At 41.8% G+C, this 19,621-nt stretch overlaps 1 protein-coding gene across 1 annotated transcript in view; it reads left to right on the top strand.

Moving 5' to 3' along the window:
- EFHC2 (EF-hand domain containing 2) overlaps window positions 1-19,621 on the top strand; it is a 51,493-nt gene that overhangs the window by 4,953 nt on the left and 26,919 nt on the right. The window contains exons 2-10 of the mRNA XM_075264017.1: window positions 1,824-2,012; window positions 3,236-3,386; window positions 3,970-4,193; window positions 6,007-6,258; window positions 7,026-7,133; window positions 10,586-10,724; window positions 15,579-15,744; window positions 16,723-16,865; window positions 18,020-18,216. Of these exons, the coding sequence (XP_075120118.1) occupies window positions 1,824-2,012; window positions 3,236-3,386; window positions 3,970-4,193; window positions 6,007-6,258; window positions 7,026-7,133; window positions 10,586-10,724; window positions 15,579-15,744; window positions 16,723-16,865; window positions 18,020-18,216 (1,569 nt within the window). The remainder of the gene's footprint in view (window positions 1-1,823; window positions 2,013-3,235; window positions 3,387-3,969; window positions 4,194-6,006; window positions 6,259-7,025; window positions 7,134-10,585; window positions 10,725-15,578; window positions 15,745-16,722; window positions 16,866-18,019; window positions 18,217-19,621) is intronic.

Genomic DNA, 19,621 nt, shown 5'->3' with positions numbered 1-19,621 from the left:
ACAAAGAAAACATTGTTACTTATCTCTCCTACGTTCCGGAAGGCTTCGGGCCTATATGGTGATGTCCCAAATGTGTCGCCACGCAGGACCGGCTCACATAATGTCTGATCCATCATTGAACATGTCCGAAATCTGCGGAGAGTGCGCCGGAGCAGAGGAAAGGTACCGTATTTTGCGGACTATAAGGCGCACTGGACTATAAGGTGCATTACCCATGAGCGCCTTATAGTCCTGTCTAGGTTCATATATAAGGCGTACCGGACTATAAGGCGCAATGCTGTCCGGTGCGCCTTATATGTGATTGAAAGCGGCGGCACGCAGACTTTGCTGACGGCCGCTTAACCCCCTGTGTGCCAGCCGCTTCTATTCATTTCAATGGCATGCTTCCATTGAAATGAATGGAAGCGCTCGGCACGCGAGGAGTCAAGCAGCGGCCGCCGGCAAAGTCTGCGTGCCGCTTCCATACATTGCAATGGGAGCGTGCTATTCGAATAGTATTCGCTCATCTCTAACTTCAATTGTAAGAAGTTACAATTGAAATCAGACATGAGCGAATACTATTGTAATAGCACGCTCCCATTGCAATGTATGGAATCCATATATAAGGCGCACCGGACTATAAGGCGCACTTTCGATTTCTGAGGAAATCGTAGGATTTTATGTGCGCCTTATAGTCCGGAAAATACGGTAAGTAACATTGTTTTTTATGTTTGTATCCTATCCTGGGTCTCCCATCATTATATTATGGGGTCTGAAGAGACCCTGGTTGGTACTATCTTGCTTTTTTTTCTTGTGGTTTTTTTTTTATATACAGTGTTGGCCAAAAGTATTGGCACCCCTGCACTTCTGTTAGATAATACTAGATAATAGTTTCTTCCAGAAAATGATTGCAAGCACAAACTATTTGTTATTATTATCATTTATTTTGCTTGCAATGAAAAAACACAAAAAAGAATTTAAAAAAAGTCAAATCATTGATCATTTTACACAAAACTCCAAAAATGGGCCGGATAAAAGTATTCTATGGGATTCAGGTCTGGACTCATTGCTGGCCACTTTAGAAGTCTCCAGTGCTTTCTCTCAAGCCATTTTCTAGTGCTTTTTGAAGTGTGTTTTGGGTCATTGTCCTACTGGAAGACCCATGACCTCTGAGGGAGACGCAGATTTCTCACACTGGGCCCTACATTATGCTGCAAAATTTGTTGGCAGTCTTCAGACTTCATAATGCCATGCACACGGTCAAGCAGTCCAGTGCCAGAGGCAGCAAAGCAACCCCAAAACATCAGGGAACCTCCGCCATGTTTGACTGTAGGGACTGTGCTCTTTTCTTTGAATCTGACAGAATTGCAGGGGTGCCAATACTGTTGGCCAACACTGTATATTTGTAGTTACATGGAGAGTAGTGAAAAAAATACTCTGTGTACTGGGTTAAAGGCCTTAAAAGCCCAATGACATACATCATCTGACCACCCGATCATTTTCTGTTTTGTTTTTACAAAATCATTCAGCTTTTAAATTAAAAGAACCGTGTTAGTGTTTATGAAAATTAGGTTGTGTTAGCCAGGTGGCAATGGGTGATGGGTCATTGGGCTTCTGTGACATGGCGACAGGTCCCCTATAAATGGTGTCTGTTATCAGAGGGACTTTACCTATTAGGGCATATGAAATACCACATGCACCCAATAACATAATAATGCTTTTGATCATAATACAAAATGTTTTCTCTGGCTATAAGAATCAAGTCAAAATCTGGCACAGGATTTAATATGATTTGATATGTATAAAGACAGTCAATAGTTGAAATTTATAATCTGTATTTCCAGCTAGGAAAAGAGAAGTTTCACAAGTCGCAACATTTTGGTTACTCCAATGATGTCTCCATGTTGCTGGGTGAAGACAAGCCAGGGATTGGTGGAGAATTGCTCCCTGGACAGAAGTTGAAGCCTAAATTCAGTGTGTTCCCCAGAGGAGTAGGCAGTGATGCTCCATCTTGGGTAGCTTTTGACAAACAGGTTTGTTTGAGTTGATTTCCTTATATAAATGATAGGGAGAACTTGAAATTCATATTTGCCTACAGATTTCTAGATTTATGTAAGAGTTATCACTGTATAATGAAAAGTTCTACAGCTAATGTAAAGACTCGGAGCTCAGCAGTGTGGAGATTGCACAGCTAGAAATAGGTCCAAGATGGTAGCCTAACTGGTCATGGTCATGATTGCTTTTGGTGCCAAATCCTCTTAGAAACTCTATTCCAACACAGTGATAAGGGGGTCACCTTTAGGTGATGATGAAGGTCCTCCATGGCAGACCCCGCCACTTGTCTCCTGTGTGATGGCTTTTTGAGGTGAAAGGCCTGAAGTTTAAAGGGGTTGTGAAGGACTTCAAAAACATGGCTCCTTCTTCTTAGCAAGTGACATCATGTCTGTTGTTCACATAGCCCATGCTACAGCTCAGTCCCATTCATTTTAATGGGATGAAGATGTGATATTGCCATGTGACCAACGGCCATGATTTCACTTCCTGAGAAGAGGAAAACGGCGATGTTATCAAGTCTTGCACAGTTTATTTTGCAGTTTCATCTAGTTACAGAGCAACATTTGCACACAGACAGGTGTGGATATTTCTCTTCACCCCTTCCTTTGTGTCATTTAAGTTGCAGTACCAAGCATAGTATGTACAGAACTGTGATTAGTATCAAGTGAAGCGGCCTCAGAAGTCACCTGAACACTGTAGCGTCTTTAACTTAATGGGTGTTGGGCCCCCTACCAATCAGACACTGGTGAAATGTCCTAAAAACAGGTCAACAGTAGATAAGTCCACGAAAATCTATTTAAGGCTCAGTTAACATCTACATTCGGGGATTCTGTTTCCCTCTCTGCATGAAAAATGCAGAGAGAAAAGCGCTGCCAGCAGTGGAAACCAAGCGGAAGCCACATGGATCCCGTTATAGTCTATGGGGTCCATGAGTTTCTTATGCTAACTGCTTTTTTTATGCGGATTAGGTTTCCGTTCGGGGGTCCCCAAGTGTACGTCCTAAACGGAAACCCGAATGCAGATGTGAACCTAGCCTAAGTTTTAAAGCCCAAAAACTAGAAAAATCCTTAATAACTTAGATATTTTGACATAATTTACCTTTACAAAACAGCAGAATGATATTGTTTTGCTATATCACATAAAAGTTACTTAGATTTTTATCTCAGTTTTTTATTTTACCTTTTATTTTACTGAATTATAGGTGTTGTCATTTGAAGCTTACTTTGAAGAGGAAGTTCATCAGAGAAGGGAAGAAGTTTACCGTATCCGGCAATGTAAAATATATTTCTACCTTGAAGATGACACAATTCAAGTAGTAGAACCTGAAATGAAAAACAGTGGAATTCCGCAGGGTTAGTGGTACATTGTTTACTTTACAGTAAATATCTTTGCCTGCAGCGCCACCAATGGGGAAAGTAAGCATTACATAATTCTCATTGAATTTGGAATCTGTGAGGGTGTGACAGGTCCTAGAAAGATAACTCTGAATACAGCAGCCAGAAATCAGAGGCTAGAACCCTGTCTGACAGCACAATGAACAGGGAGAACCAGTGTTACCCAATGGAGTAGATATAAAGTTGTCATAAACCATATACTGTCAATAGCTGGAAGACTTCATTCATACCCTTTGCTAGTTTCAGCTGCAGGAACAGCTGCTGCTTGTCTTCCCCGAAAACAAATTATAATCCAACTGCCCAATCCTTCTTGCCGAGGCGAGGTTCACATCTACATCTGCTGGGTGTTCTCCATGCAGGACTTTCTGCCAATTTCTGGCAGTTTCTGCGGAGGAGTCGACTCTGACCCAGATGTGAACTTAGCCTGACATTGGCTATCATGGGACAATTTGGGGCTCTGCTTGGCAGGTTTAGTGTCATTCTCCAATGTGTATGTCTAGCTTTAGAGAAATCTTAAAATAGCTTTCCTTTTTTAACATAGGAACGATAATAAGACGTCATCGTATTCCTCTTCCATCCCCTAATGATGACCAGTTTTACACTGTGGATCATTTCAACATCAACCAAGACATTGTCTTTTACTCAAGAATTTTCAAGATTGTAAACTGTGATGAATTTACTAGAAACTTCCTACGGAAACTTGGAGTAAGGATAAATCCACCAGGATCAATTCCATCAGATCCCTACTCTACTATTCGCAAACAGGTACAAACAATTGGTTCCTGATTACCATTCCTGTATCTTAAGTAGAATAATTGGTACACACAACTAGAACCATTATCATTAGAAAATAAACCTGCTGGTTTTTGTCCTCTACAACTGTAAATTGTCATTAATTGGACTGTTCAGCCTCGGAGTGCATGTTAATGGAGGCCAATATCTGTGATCCGAGCAATATTTAATGCCTAATTATTTTAATCAGCTTAATCCTAGATTCACCCGTTAAACTCGGTCTGTGGGTTCGCCGGATTAACTGGCCTGAACATTATGCTGGGAATGGGACTTCTATCTATACTGCTAGGAGTCTCTGCCTCCCAGCGACATACTGACCCACATCATATATAACTATGATCCAAGAAGTCCTGCGCCCGGCATAAAGTTCAGGCCAGTAAAAGTTAGTCGTGTTAATCTAGGGTTACTCTTCATCTCAGAAGGAGGCTGCAGCTCCCGTATACTATTGCAGAGGTTCCGGTCCTCCCCCGGAATCACAAGAGGAGAGGGCGGCAACCTCTGCACACCGCCGTGGAGGCTCCGGCCCGACTCCTAATAATATTCTCAGTATTGAGGACACATGCCAGCTCGGCCAAGCTGAGAGTGCATGTATTTGGGTTAGGTTAGGTGAAATATCTGTTGGCTGAATGCTTTTGCCATCTAAAGTGTGTGGATTATCTACGTGTCACCAATGTGAAGTTAAATAAATGTAGTAAGGAAAAGAGGTAGTTTATATCAGTGTTTCTCAAACTTTTAAAGCAACGTACCCCAAGAGAAAAAAGTTCCCGTCGAGTACCCCAAATGTTATCAAAATAAGTCTCTGTTTTGAGCCTCCTTCAGCAGTCATGTCAGATTTGAAGGGAAGCAATCCATACACATCATCCTTCTCATCAAAATGACAAACCCAATAAAGGCCCACAATATACTGCTCCCCTTAGTGCCCCCACACACAGTATAATGACTCCCTCAGTGCCCTCATAAGGGATAATGACTCCCCTCAGTGACGCCACACACAATATGTTGGCTCTCCCAGTACCACCACACATAGTATAATATCCAGAGATCGAGTTGTGGTCTGGATTCATTACTTACTGCTTTGCTCCCTGCTGCTTTTGTTCTATGGGTTTACTCGGTGCCTGGAGTAAAGATGGAGTTGGGAGAGGAGTGGTGAATAATAATTCCTTACTCACAGCTCGCTTCAGTGTTCTTCAGAGAACTGTAGCATGTACCCCCAGGAATGGCAAGGTGTACTTGGCTGAGCAGTGGCGTAACTAGGAATGGCGGGGCCCCGTGGCGAACTTTTGGCATGCCCCCCCCCCAACCGGCACCGAAGACCTCGACCGACCCCCCCCCCCTCCTCCGCACTCTATTATGTGCCTTATTAAGCCCTGCACACAGTATTATGTCCATTAGTAAGCCCTGCACACAGTATTATGTCCATTAGTGGCCCCTGCACACAGTATTATGTCCCTTAGTGGCCCTGCACACAGTATTATGTCCCATAGTGGCGCCTGCACACAGTATTATCCCCCATAGTGTCCCCTGCACACAGTATTATGTCCCATAGTGGCCCCTGAATACAGTATTATAACCCGTAGTGGCCCCTGCACACAGTATTATCCCCAATAGTGGCCCCTGTCACCGGGCCCCCTAATGGCCCGGGCCCTGTGGCAACCGCCTCCGCTGCCTCTATGGTAGTTACGCCCCTGTGGCTGAGAACCACTGGTCTACAGTAATTAATAAGTAATGATAAAGTCTTCAGACATGAGACACAACTTTTTGATGACTGAAGTATGACTCTTTATAGATAGAAGATGACATGAAACCTCTACGGCCTTATGAACGTATGGATACACTGCGACAGTTCCTAGAAAACGACAGGCATGTTTTGCGGTTTTACTGTCTATGGGATGATTCAACTTCACCTTTTGGAGATGCAAGAGATCTCATATTACATTATTTCCTGGCTGATGACACAGTTGAAATTGTAGAGGTCATACCTCCAAATTCTGGACGGGATTCTGTTCCAGTCTTTCTTCATCGAGGAAAACTACCTAAGGTACATAAACAGAGAAGTATCCTGGGTATACTGGAACTTCTAAATGTAGTATTTTTTTTTTGCATGTGCAGAATTGTTTGCAATTGCTTCTGAAACTTACAGGATTTATGATAGCTGTGCCTTTGGCCTCACAAAAGAGCCACTGGTCTTATGGAGGACCAACCCAATTTTTTTCTTATTCCTTATTCCCTGTACTGACATAAAATTGATGCCAGAAAGTAATATAGAAACTTGTTCCTGATTTGTTCTGCTTTCCATTTATGGGATCTGCTTTACGGCCTATAAAATGTACACTGAGGCTATGGCCCCACTGGATGTCCCGCAGCAATAAAACCGTGCGGAAAAAAACGTGGCAGCAACGCATAGCGGTTCTTCCCGCAGCGCTTTAAACAGAAAGTTCGCAGAGGTTTCCTCTACGCACTTTTTACTTCAATTATACCCATGGGGAAACTGCAGGCATTTCCGTAGATATAATTGAAATGCTGTGATTTCCAAAACCACAGTGGATTTGGAAATCGCGGAGTGTCTGCACAGCGGTTTTTACCACAAAATGGGCATGAGAATCACATGAATATCATCCACTTTGCCTGTATTGTGAAACGCCACGATTTTTCCACCAAGGGCAAATCGTGGCGTTTACGGCCTATGGGGCCCCGGCCTTAAGGAGTTTTCTCAGGGTGGTATTATGCAATTATAAAATAGTTGTAAAACATATGTTATAAAACATCATGTCCTGGATACTGAATCTATCTCTTGACCCTTTACAGCAAGTCCCAACAAAAATGTATAACCCTGGAGAGATCACGTCTCGCACCGTCCTCAATGTTTTTGGCCCGATGGGACATGGAGGTCGTTATATTCTGGATAATCTAAAAGTAAGTTTTTCACCTAATTTTGTAATAGAACATTATGATTATTGTGTCCATGAAAGCAACTAAATCATAATTTAATTTGTGTTTATGTTCATTTAGTGTTGGTTTGTGTTCAGAGTTTGATCGTTTACAGTCTTCCCTGACATTCTGTAAAATTCTGTGTAAAGTTGTGGCCCCACAATGCGAATGCAGCTTTTTTTTATTGCAGATTTTGCTGCAGTTTTTTTGAGCGAAAGCCAGGAGTGGATTGAGCAGAGGGTAGAAGTATAAGAACGTCCTATATATTTCTCATTCCTTTTGTAGCCATTCTTGGCTTAAAAAAAACTCAGCTAAATCTGCAACAACAACAAAAAACTTGTGTTTCCGCAATGTGGGGTCTAAGCCTAAGGACAGAAATGCTGTGATTTGCCCATGGCGGAAACACCGCATGAAAAATCACAGTAACAGCAAAGTGGATGGAATTCATGCAAATTTCATGTTCTGGAAATCGCAGCATGTCAATTATGTCTACAGAAATGCTGATGGCTTTCCTGTAGATATAATTGTAACAGAAACTCCGCGGATGAAAACTCTGTGCTGTGAGAAGAACCGCGGATCGGCCCATGGGGCCTTAGCCTAACCCTTGGTTCACATCTGCATTTGGTAGGGACTACCTGTCCGCATCTCCGCACGAGTCATGCATCATGCAGACAGGAAAGTAGATTGTGAACTTCTTTCTTGTCCGCATGTTCTGATGTGGAGATCTGGCGGCAAGCACATGGACCCCATTATAGTCTATGGGGTTCATGTGCTTTCACTGCATACCATTTGCAAAAGCATTCGGTATTCTGTTCGGGGGGGTTCCCATGCGGACTGTCTGAATAGATTACCGAAGCAGATGTGAACAAGGCCTAAGACACAGAGGCGTATTACGACTGCATTTGTGCACCTGTGTTTCAGCCAAATCTCTCACCTCTAGCACAGATTTAAAGGGATTGTCCAGTTCATAATTTTATTGTTTACTTGGGATTTAAGCATACTCATCTGGCCTTATGCTGCTATTTCCAGCAGTGGCAGACCCATTGACTTGTATGCAAGTTTTGCGCTGTTTGTGCACAGGGACCGCTGTAGCCAATTACAGGCCTCAGGAGTCAACTTCACAAACTGCATGTCACATCATTCGTGGGCTGTTTGTGAGGAGGTCACCACTAAAGGTTCACTCACATGGAGGAAAATGGCGCTTTATTTGGCACTGAATCTTCCACGCTGAATAAAAGCCTCCATTGACTTCACTGGGTACCGCGGAAATTTCCGCTAGAGGAAAAAAAAGCTAGCGGCACCCATTGAAATCAATGGGAGGCTTTTTTTTAGCGTGGAAAATTCAGCGCCACATAAAGTGCCATTTTCCTCCGTGTGAAGGGACCCTAAGACCTGTGAGACACCAGGAGACAAGTGCTTCAGTAGTCTGAAATGAACATTTGCATTTCAAGTTAGAGGGCCCCTCTTTTATCAACCACATGCAATAAGAACCCTGTAAAACACCTTTGGTCTATCAAAATAAATCTGTTAGTGAAAAAACTTTTTAAATTTCTGACTTCTGAAGCAAGATGTGTGTAATTTGCATGCATGCATGTGAAAATTGATGTCAATGGTGAACTCTGTACTTGACATAAATTATTACAGAAAATATATGTGCCCAAAAGTTTTGAGAACGACACAAATTTTAGTTTTCACTAAGTTTCTGCTTTAGTTTTTATAGTGGTAATTTGCATTAACTCTAAATTGTTACAAAGAGTGATCAAATGAATTACATTGAATTGCAGTCATTCCTTTTCATGAAAATGAACTTAATCACAAACACCTCATTTCCACTGAATTTCAGCCCTGCCACATAATGACCTGCTAACATCATTTCGTGGTAATGAGGACGAGGCAGATGATATCACTATGTCCTGCTGATTGAATTATAAGACTAGTTGCTTTAAAACGGAGATGGTACTTGAAATCAATAGCCCAGATTTATTACGCCATGTACAGTTTCCCAAAAGGTGGCAAGATGAGGGTGTGCAGGGGGCAGGGCCATTGGCCCTATCAAATTTGTTATAATGTACGCTAGAAATCTGATGTACACCAGGAAAGGGGTTCTGCGGCCAGCTGGAGATATTCGCGGCCCTGAAGCAATATTTAGGGAAAGCCTCATCCTACTATACACCTCCAGCAGCAGAGGTCGGCACTCATTTCGGCTGCTTTTGGAGGTCTCTGTACTGAACTCTCCAGGCAGCAGAGATGAGCGCTGATCTCTGCTACTTGTGGTGCATTAGGTTTACATAAGAAACGGTCAGGGAATCAGATTTTGTCATTAAGATGGAGTGGGGACCTCAGTGAATAGCCCTTCTAATGGTTATTCCTATTACCTACTATTGATGATCTATATACAGGAATAGTGTGTGTCCACAACCTGGAGCCCCTCTTGATCAGCTGTTTGAGAGGAACCTATTGCTTGTGTGAGCGCCGTGACCCCTTCACTAGTTAGATTGCACATCATCTGGTTTATAGCTACCATGCAATGTTATCACAGGCTGGAGTTACATTACACAATGTATCTGTATCTGTAAAACAGATACTGTGCAATGTAAATAGGTAAGGTGTCACAGCGCACGCAAATACACCAATGTCCCTTCAAGCAGCTGATTAGCAGTGGTCCTGGGTTTTGGAAGAAGCAAGACCTGCACAGTATAGGGGGCATTCACACTTGCACCCCTTACCGTCCTATTTCCAAGGGAAACTGCATAGGGGACGGCTTCCCAGTGGTCAGTTTTAAAACCCATTCATTTGAATGGGGTTTTAAAGCAAACCGCTTGTGTCCGTATGCAGCCTCTCCACGGGGAAACCGTTTTTTTTTAGCCGGACACAAAGTCCTGCACATCCGACTGTGAGTCCATGCAAAAAAAAAACGGTTCCTCAATAACGCCGAAATGGACGCACGGATTACAGTCAGATTTTGCACATACCTAGAATGGCGCCCAGAAGGAAACAAAGGCGCCTTACCATTCCTGTAGGTTGGCGAAGGTGGAGGCTGAAGGACCTGAGAGGACATCATCGCCCTGAACTCCGATTGGAGCAGGCGATGGAGAGAGCGGAGGTTTAGATACTCAAGCGGGCCGCAGAGCCTTCACGCTGGCGTCTGATTGGCTGCATTGGCGTATGAGAGGCTGCATACGGAAACCAGCGGTTTGCTTTAAAAACCCATTTTAAAATTGACCACCAGGAAGCCGTCCCCTATCCTTTTTCCCCCAGGAATAGAATGAAAACCCAGCGGGCGGACACGGGCACAAGTGTGAACGCCCCCTAACCTGGGAGAGGCAATATGATGGCAGGTAATGCTGACATTATATGGAGTGCTGAAAACCTTTGCTTAATTTTTAAATAAGACTATAATTAATATTCTAATTATTTTACCAAATATACTTCAACAGACGGGTGCTGTGCATCAGGAGTTTTACAAAGACAGTGATCTGACTATTGGCGCTGCTATCAATGTATGGGGGAGAAACATAATCTTGTGTGACTGTGACGAATTTACCAAGAATTATTACAGAACGAAATATGGCATTGGTAAGACAACTGTACAAATAATAAAGAGTATAATCTGGCAGGGTATTTCATTGTCTACATAGAACTATTCTTCAGAACAGATGAACAGTCAGTTGTGTGGATGAAACCTATTTGGTATTTCTCTATGTGATTTATACTATTTTAACACTAACTTTAAACTACAGAAAATTTCTTCTAAAGGGGTTGTGCAGGTTAAGAAATACATAACTGCTTTTTACGCTGTTCAGCGTGTGGGTAAAATACATTGCAGTTATATTACTCGGGTACTTATCGATGCGGCAATACCCAACATGTATGTTATGTTTTTATTTTTATTAAACATTTTGAGATGGGGGATTAATGTGTTAATTTGTGATTTTAGTATTTTTTTAAACTTTATTTAATTTTTTTAACACTATTTTTTTTCTTTTTTCTAAAATGTAGATTGGCAGCCCTATATAGCCCCAGGTTGCAGTGCTAACCACTGAGCCACCGTGTTGCCCCCTTTTTAACGCTATTTTTTTTTGCCCCCCTAGGTGACTTGTGATGTTCTGATTGCTTATAATGCATTGTATGTACAAACTAATAGGATCATAATACGCATTGGCAAGCGGTGTGCAGTGAAAGCACACGGACCCCATAGACTATAATGGGGTCCGTGTGCTTTCCGCATGGTATCAACACAGAACATGCAGACAGAAAAGTAATTCACGATCTACTTTCCTGTCCGCCTGACTCATGTAGAGACTGAGCGGAAAGCACACGGACCCCATTATAGTCTATGGGGTCCGTGTGCTTTCACTACACAGCGCTTGCTAATGCATTCGATAGTCAGTTCAGGAGGGTCCCCATGCGGACCCCCCCAAACGGATTACCGATACAGATGTGAATGAGGCTTTAGGAGCATGTGCTTGGCTGTGAGTACACAGCGGGGTTTCTGAGCCTGAGAGTGTGGGAGACCCTACATTATTCCACTGCAACCGATGTAGAAAGTCAATTGCAGCGGAATAAGCCCATTAGTGACTGACATTGAAAGTCCATATGTTGGTCACTAAAGGGTAAAATATAAATATTATAAACAAAAATATGAGAAAAGTCATAGAGCCATAACTCAAAAGTAGTCTGTCATCAGTAAACTAGAGATAAATGATTCCAGTTCCTTGGTGATGATAGGTCAGGCCCACCTCAATGTAACACCCTTTTCCCCATGAAAATTCTTGCCTTTGCTGCTGAGATACTCATTTATTTCATAATCCTTACTAATATAAATGTGAAAGTGTGTGTGTTTGGATGTTTGTGGGTTTGGATGTTTGTTCCTCAATAACGCCGAAATGGACGCACGGATTACAGTCAGATTTTGCACATACCTAGAATGGCGCCCAGAAGGAAACAAAGGCGCCTTACCATTCCTGTAGGTTGGCGAAGGTGGAGGCTGAAGGACCTGAGAGGACATCATCGCCCTGAACTCCGATTGGAGCAGGCGATGGAGAGAGCGGAGGTTTAGATACTCAAGCGGGCCGCAGAGCCTTCACGCTGGCGTCTGATTGGAGCGACCAATGCGGGGGGCGGGGCTATTGCAGCTCCAGCGCCATGCATGTCCATAGCTGCTGTGCCCCACTCTCTGCAGACCCTAGACACGCCAGGACACTAGCCCCACGGCGGGGGTCCCGGGATTGGGGGGGTGGGGGGGAGGTATCCGGCCCGGCCTGCACTGCAGGTGTGTCGCGCACGGACAGAAGGGGGCTGCGGACGAAGTCACGGGTATTGCTAGTATGTATATATGTAATATGGAACACTGAGGGGGACTCCATTGCTTCAAAATACTATGCTCCACACTGCTATGTTATGTACTTCTTCCCCCGTCCCTTCTTTTAATGACAGTGCCAGGGATATATGCTGAAATCTCACCTAGCCCTGTCTTCACACATTCACATATTTTAAGCAGTACGCCGCCGTTAGTGCTCCAGATCGTGATCTACTTTCATGTCCGCATGATTCGTGCGGGTAGCGCGCGGAAAGCACACGGACCCCATTATAGTCTATGGGGTCCATGTGCTCTCACTGCACACCACTTGCCAGTGCATTCGGTAGTCCATTCGAGGGGGTCCCCATGCGGACTCCCCGAACAAATTACCAAACGCAGATGTGAATTTAAGGGTAATATACTTCACCCGGGTGACAGACTCCCTTTGAAGGTTAATGGAACTATTACAATCCTACTAATATTATATGTGTTTGGATGTTTGTTCTTCAATCACAGCCAAACGGCTGAACGGATTTAGGTGAGATTTCACACATACCTACATATTCAGCAGGAAGGAAACATAGGCTACATTTTAGGTCCCACACTCCACCGGAATCCCGGCTGCAACTGGCGAAAGTTGTCTCCGGCTCCGCTGCAGGATTTGAGATGACGTCATCACAAGTCTTTCAGCGGAGCTCCTATTCATTTGCTGTAGTCTGGGGGCGGGCCGCAGGGGAAGCCAAGCGAACCGATAAGTTGGTGGCATAGCGTGGGTGGCACCAGTGCCCAAGTCCATGCCAGAAAACATGGCGGCTGCTCACAGCTCGGAGCGACGACGCCATGCCGGAAGTGCGGTTCCAGCATAGGTTGTGGCCGCACAACAACACATTCGTCAGACAGCGGAGACAGATGCGCCACAGCAGGGGAAGGACATGGGCGCGGGAGCGCCTGCGGGGATGAAGGGGGCCAGATACGTTGAGGAGGGTGGGCCCGCGGGTGCCCTGTAGGTGGATCGCGCATGGAGTGAGGAGACCGCGGATGAAGTCGCGGGTATTGCTAGTCTTTAAATAAATCCAATCTGCTGTGACTGAACACCCGAACATTTATTCTGCATATGTATTTTTTATTTTTTTTTTGGTGGTGGGGGTGGGGAAGGAGAGTATTGGGATACATCAAATGATTTTAACTTTTGTGTTGCAAGAACAGAATTTCTCCATTCTCCTAACAACCATTTTATGGTTTGTTGCTGTGTTGATAACTTCAAGAAACTGACCTCATATTCATCGAGGGCTTTACGTAACAGAGGCAGAGTTTTATTATATTAATATTGATTACATACACATCAATGCCACTTAAATCAATTATATATGGCAAATGTAAAGCAAATAAGATATCCTTAATCTGGTACAACCAAATTACAGCTCTCAGGTCAATTCAATGATCACATTATCTTTGTCCTTGTAAAACCTTTGGTAGTGCACAGAAAGTGATCTGTTTCCAAGAACTTGTAATGGTTTCTAAGAATATGGAATATGGACAAATATATTTATATATACGTGTACAATACATGATATAATTTCTGTTGTAAAAACTGCTTTTCCCTAATATAAGAATGATGTCATTATTAACTCTTAATTTACTTTGCTGCTGTTCGAATCAATTTAGGGCTGTAGGTTCAATGTATATGACTAAATTCCACATAGAGGTCTATTGGGCACAAGGGCAATAGCAAACTCTGTGGTTGCCCAAAGTGGTGGTTTCAAAAAGCACCCACCTATCCTCAGTTCCTGAGATTCAGCATGTAGTTTTCAGATGGAAAATCAGCTCGGTCCCCCCTCCCCCCGCCCGGCTCCATTGTTCCCCACCAATAGCTAGTATTCTTAGTTATATAGAGAGACATTTGTTAATAAATACACTAAACATTAATTTTTATGTAATCCACGAAGCCTTTTCTAATCCATGGTTCCTCAGATGATCTGATTGGCAATGTGTTTGATGTATCTTTATCCTGTATATATCGGTATACCTTTTATTCAACTTTAATGAAAGCATGGTTGACTACGGCCTACATACAGCACAGATTATTAAAAGTCCATCTATTTCATGTATATATATGTTTTTGATAGGCTGGGACTTTGTGTCCGATTAAAAAAAAATGGTTTCCCCGCAGACAGGCAGAAGACGCACACGGATGGTCACCTTGGCAAACCCATTCAAGTGATTGGGTTTGAAAGCTGGCTGCCGGGTTTCCATCTCCAGTCCGGCTTCATGGGGCAGAAGATGGAAACCGGCCAGATTACACAAATTGGACGATGAGCACAGGTGTGAACCAGCCCTGAGGCTAGGTTCTCATTTGTGTTGGATTCTCCATAGGAGACTAGTGGGAACCTAGTGTAAGTGACAAGTGACAATATTTCCCACCATCTCACCATTTCCTTCCTGGAAATCTGTTTTTATTACTCACATACATGTGTCTTTGATTATTATATTTAATTTTTATACACCCAAATCTATCTATTTCTGGTCCCCCAAGGATATATGTTTGTTCTATAGAAACACATTTTTGTTCATTATTCATATTTGTTTTGTACAGCGTGCTAAACCCATTGTTGCATAGGTTTTTTTTATTACATTTCTTGGAGGTTTGTTGTATATAATCTTTTTGCTCAATAAAAAGCTTTGACAGGAAAGATAAGCCTCTACTAAGAGACCCAATATCAATGTTTATTCCTTTGCACATACTCATGTTATCCTTCCCTTATGGTGTTCTTCTGTATTTTGACGCTTTTCATCTCCTTCTTACACACTTCAGCTCTGTTCTCTTGTTATAGATAGAATGGCACTGCTTTTGTAAATCAAAGACTTACCTTCTCTTAAAAAAAAAAAAAAAAAAAAAAAAAAAAAAACTCATACAAATGCTAAATATACTTTTTGTACTTTTTAAAAATTTTTACTTTCCTCCTTCATAAAAAGCTTGTTCCTTGAAAATCTGGTTGCCATATTATAAGAGATGAACCAGCACGCATTACCTCCTACAAGATACCCGCTTGCTAATTTTTGTTGAGAGAAAAAAAAAGCCTACCCGATGGGTTTTACACTTCTTTTCAATAAGTTTTTTGTTTGTGTTCCAGAGGATTTCACATCTGTTCACTACAAAGCTCCACAAGCAATGAAAATTGAGAAGCAGTTACCACCTTACAATGGCTTTGGTTCTGAAGAAGATTCTCTTTGTTCTTGTCTGGGACTCCTGCCGAAACCACCACAACGAGATTTCAAGAAGTTTATGGAAAAAGACAGGTATTTTATTATCTGAAAAATTGGTTCAGTAATGGGATATGTAAGAGTTGGGAAGTTGGGGGGATGGGAAGAATATGCAAATCTGTCTTCCATGATGTAATTAGGAAGTCAGGTGCCTCAGTGTTGCAAACCAATAGAGGGCGCTCACTGGAATGTGCAAGCCTGTCTTCCCTGATGTAATTAGGAAGACAGAGTCTCAGTTATATGGCCCAATAAAGGCTGCTCCCTTTAACACCATGCTCGACCTTCCAAGAGGCCTTTGTTTTGCAATGATGCTGGGATTATTACCAGGTATAGTCTCTCAACTGAGGACGGCTGTTTCGATGTTATTGCATCTCGTCAGCTCGATGTAGAGAAGACTAACCTGGTAGAGGTGAGAGGCTTAGTTGGGAAGTTGTTATATATCTGTTACATATCTGTCGTCTGTTCTAGATACACAATTTTCAAGAAGCTTATTAGGACATTTTGAGTTGATCTGCTATAATGAATATTGGCATTTTGGTGCCATAGAACTCCTTCTTCATAGAACTTCTATCTATCTGTGACAGACTCTTATCGGAGCACCTAATGCACTTAAAGGGGGACACCTATATTTAGTCAAATTGGATTGTCCACGATTATACATGTTAATGCATGCAGCAGGGGAAGACTAGAAAATAAAAATGGAGTGATACTACTGAGGATGATAATTGACGTGATGTCACTGATGTAGCCACTTTGTATACAAACATGACAGGGGGTGAAAACTGTCCGAGTGCAAAAATGGAGGTGGGGGGCTGCATTTATGTATCCGTCAGATTTAATTTTCTACTCTCTCCTGCTGCATGTATTGACATTTATAATCCCCCAAAACCCCTTTAACTGCTTGGAGAAGTGTAGAAAGGAATATTCTACCAAACAGTATAATGGTAGACAACAGTATACACACTGTATATACTGGCAGATTCACCTGAATACCTTTTCCTTTCTCTCTTTTAGGAATGGTTTGGAAAGCAACGTTCTTAGATTTGTTGCAAAACTTATCACTGACAATCCTATTGATAAAGAACGAACTTTCATCATCTCCTACTTCTTAAGCGACGACACCATAGCTGTGTTTGAGCCTCTGCAAAGAAATTCAGGTACTGGAACAAAACCAAATATAAAAAAATATTTCTACATGATTTTATTTTTCATCATTGGGGGATGAAAGACGACCTAGGTCCATCAAGTTCTACTGTTGTGGGGGCCACACAGTGGTTCAGTGGTTAGCACTGCAGCCTTGCAGTGCTGGAGTCCTGGTGTTCAAATCCCGCCAAGGGCAGAAAACCATCTGCAAGGAGCTTGTATGTTCTCCCCATGTTTGCATGGATTTCCATCTCATATTCCAAAGACATACTGAAAGGGAAAAATGTACATTGTGAGCTCTATGTGGGGCTCACAATCTACATTTATAAAAAAAAAAAAAAAAAGTTCTACTGCTGTATATTTGCATATATTTGTGTATTATAAAGATCCACTTTACTATAAAGTGAAAAAAAATCTTCCTTCCGGATCCCAGCTGGCAATTGCACCCATCCCTGGATCAACAGTCTAGACTAATACCACAGCTCTGTATATGGTGGTTTACAGGGATGACATCTTACATTATTGTAAGGCTTGTGACACTATTGACTCACATTTCTGCAACGCTCCGGAAATTCAGATGAAATTGCACTTACTCTAACCAGAAGCAATGACCTTATGTTCTGGGTCAGTGGAACAAATTATACATTGTATTGATGTTTTATAAGATATATTTACAGATTTATTTAAATATATCTCCCGTCTGCTTTCTCTTCTCTAGCCGAAATACATTTAGCTTTAATAAACTTTCTTCCTATGCAAGATCTTCCAAAGAATGTAGTTGCCCTTCTCTGCAATGATGCCCATAAGTGGACAGCATACTAAAAGCACTCAGACCAGTGCTTCATAGAGGGACCATATCTAGTTGGAGTCATCTTGAATTAAAAGGAGTCTGTCATTAGTAAATTCATTATAAACCTAATCTCAGAACCTCATAGAGATGATTCTACAGTTTCCAAATATGTCTCTGATATTCAGCTTTGGAGTTTCATTTTATTGTAAATCACCATTATATTCATAGGCAAATGAAGGTAAAGTGCTTAGGGCGGGTGCCTTAGCTGGCTTGGAGTTTGATCTCAGTTGCAGTGGGTTACTACTCGTTGGTGTTGCACAGGCCATAGCAAACTGATTTTTAAGCCTTTTTTTCATTGTTTGTGTTATTTGTTTCTAGGAATCATAGGTGGCAAGTTTTTGGAAAGATGTCGTGTTAAGAAACCTGGGCAGGAATTATTTAAGACTGAGATGTCAGAATATTTCAAAGCTGAAGACCTTTTTGTGGGTGCCCGAGTTAATTTCAATGGACACAAGTTTATCTTAGTTGATGCAGATGAGTATGTCTTCAGGTATATGGAGAAAAATGTTCATGAGGTGAGTGAGATATATTTACATTTCTTGTAATATAATTTGTCACGTAAGCAGGAGGTTATACATAAAGGGGCAACAGGGTTAAAGAGAACTAGTCAGGGGATTAATATTGCCCTATCTGAGAGCAGGATATACAGGAGCTGGATTTCTAAGTAGAAAATAGATAAAATCCGGACTGACTCCTAGGATATACGATGAGAGTCCTGCTTCCCCATCCCACAAAAACATACTGATACCATAAAGTCAGTCCCTGGGCATGGGTAAGGTGGCGTTTGTACTACCGTTGGATTCTGTAAGCAGTGTCCGTGGCTATTGTCCATACAAGATATTAGCAACGGACACTAGATGGTCCGTCTGAAATTTCCATTCATTTCAATGGGATTTTATCTTGTGTCCGTTTACACTCATGTCCGTTTTTTCAAGCAGACAAAAAAATCCTACATGCAGGACTATTCTGTCCGTTTGAAAAAACGGACAGCAAATGTCCGTTATTTTTTAACATTGAAGTGAATGGGCAACAGAGTTATAATGGACAGTAATTGATAGCCATCAGCTACTGTCCATTTGTGTCCGTTATGATAGGTGTCCATTTTTTTTTTTTTTTTTTTTAATGGACACCTTCTGAACGGAATCCAACGTTAGTGTGAACCCTACTTTAGGAGGACGCTCTTTGTCTCAAGGCAGGCAAATTCACTATAAACCTTACCCCGATGCCTCAGTTGCATCATTAGAAATTAAGTAGTCATTGGGTTTACAACCTTTGCAGGCAAGCTACTGAAATGTTTTGACATTGTGCATGTCACTAAAAACACATTTTAAATCTACAGTGTTTACATTTCTCCTATAAAGGGAATTATCTTTTTTTTTAATTAAGTTACCATGTTAAACATTATTATTATTATTATTATTATTCATAATAATAATTAATAATAATATTTAATTTTGATGCTCTTTAAAATTTTCCATGTCACTATTTATATATATACCGTATTTTTCGGACTATAAGACGCACCTAGGTTTTAGAGGAGGAAAATAGGGAAAAAAAAATTTGAAGCAAAAACTGGTAAAATATTTAATATATGGGAGTTGTAGTTTTGCAACAGCTGCAAGGTCACATTGACAGGTGACCCTGCAGCTGTACGGGGATGCATAGAGTGTTTTTTTTTTTGCGGGTCCAGAAGTACTTTTTAGTTATACCATTTTGGGGAATATCTATTGCTTAGATCACCTTTTATTGAAAAAAAAAAACGGTGGTTTATGACATATGATTTTCTACTTTTATATATATATATATTCTAGGGACAGGAGGTGATTTAGAACTTTTATTTATTTCATATTTGTATTATATATTTTTAAAGCTTTTTTTTTTTTTTTTTTACTATTTTATTCCCCCCCCCCGGGGCTTGAA

The sequence above is a fragment of the Leptodactylus fuscus genome, chromosome 2 (genome assembly GCF_031893055.1).
Source record: "Leptodactylus fuscus isolate aLepFus1 chromosome 2, aLepFus1.hap2, whole genome shotgun sequence".
NCBI lineage: Eukaryota > Metazoa > Chordata > Amphibia > Anura > Leptodactylidae > Leptodactylus > Leptodactylus fuscus.
This window is presented reverse-complemented; position numbering and strand designations above follow the sequence as displayed.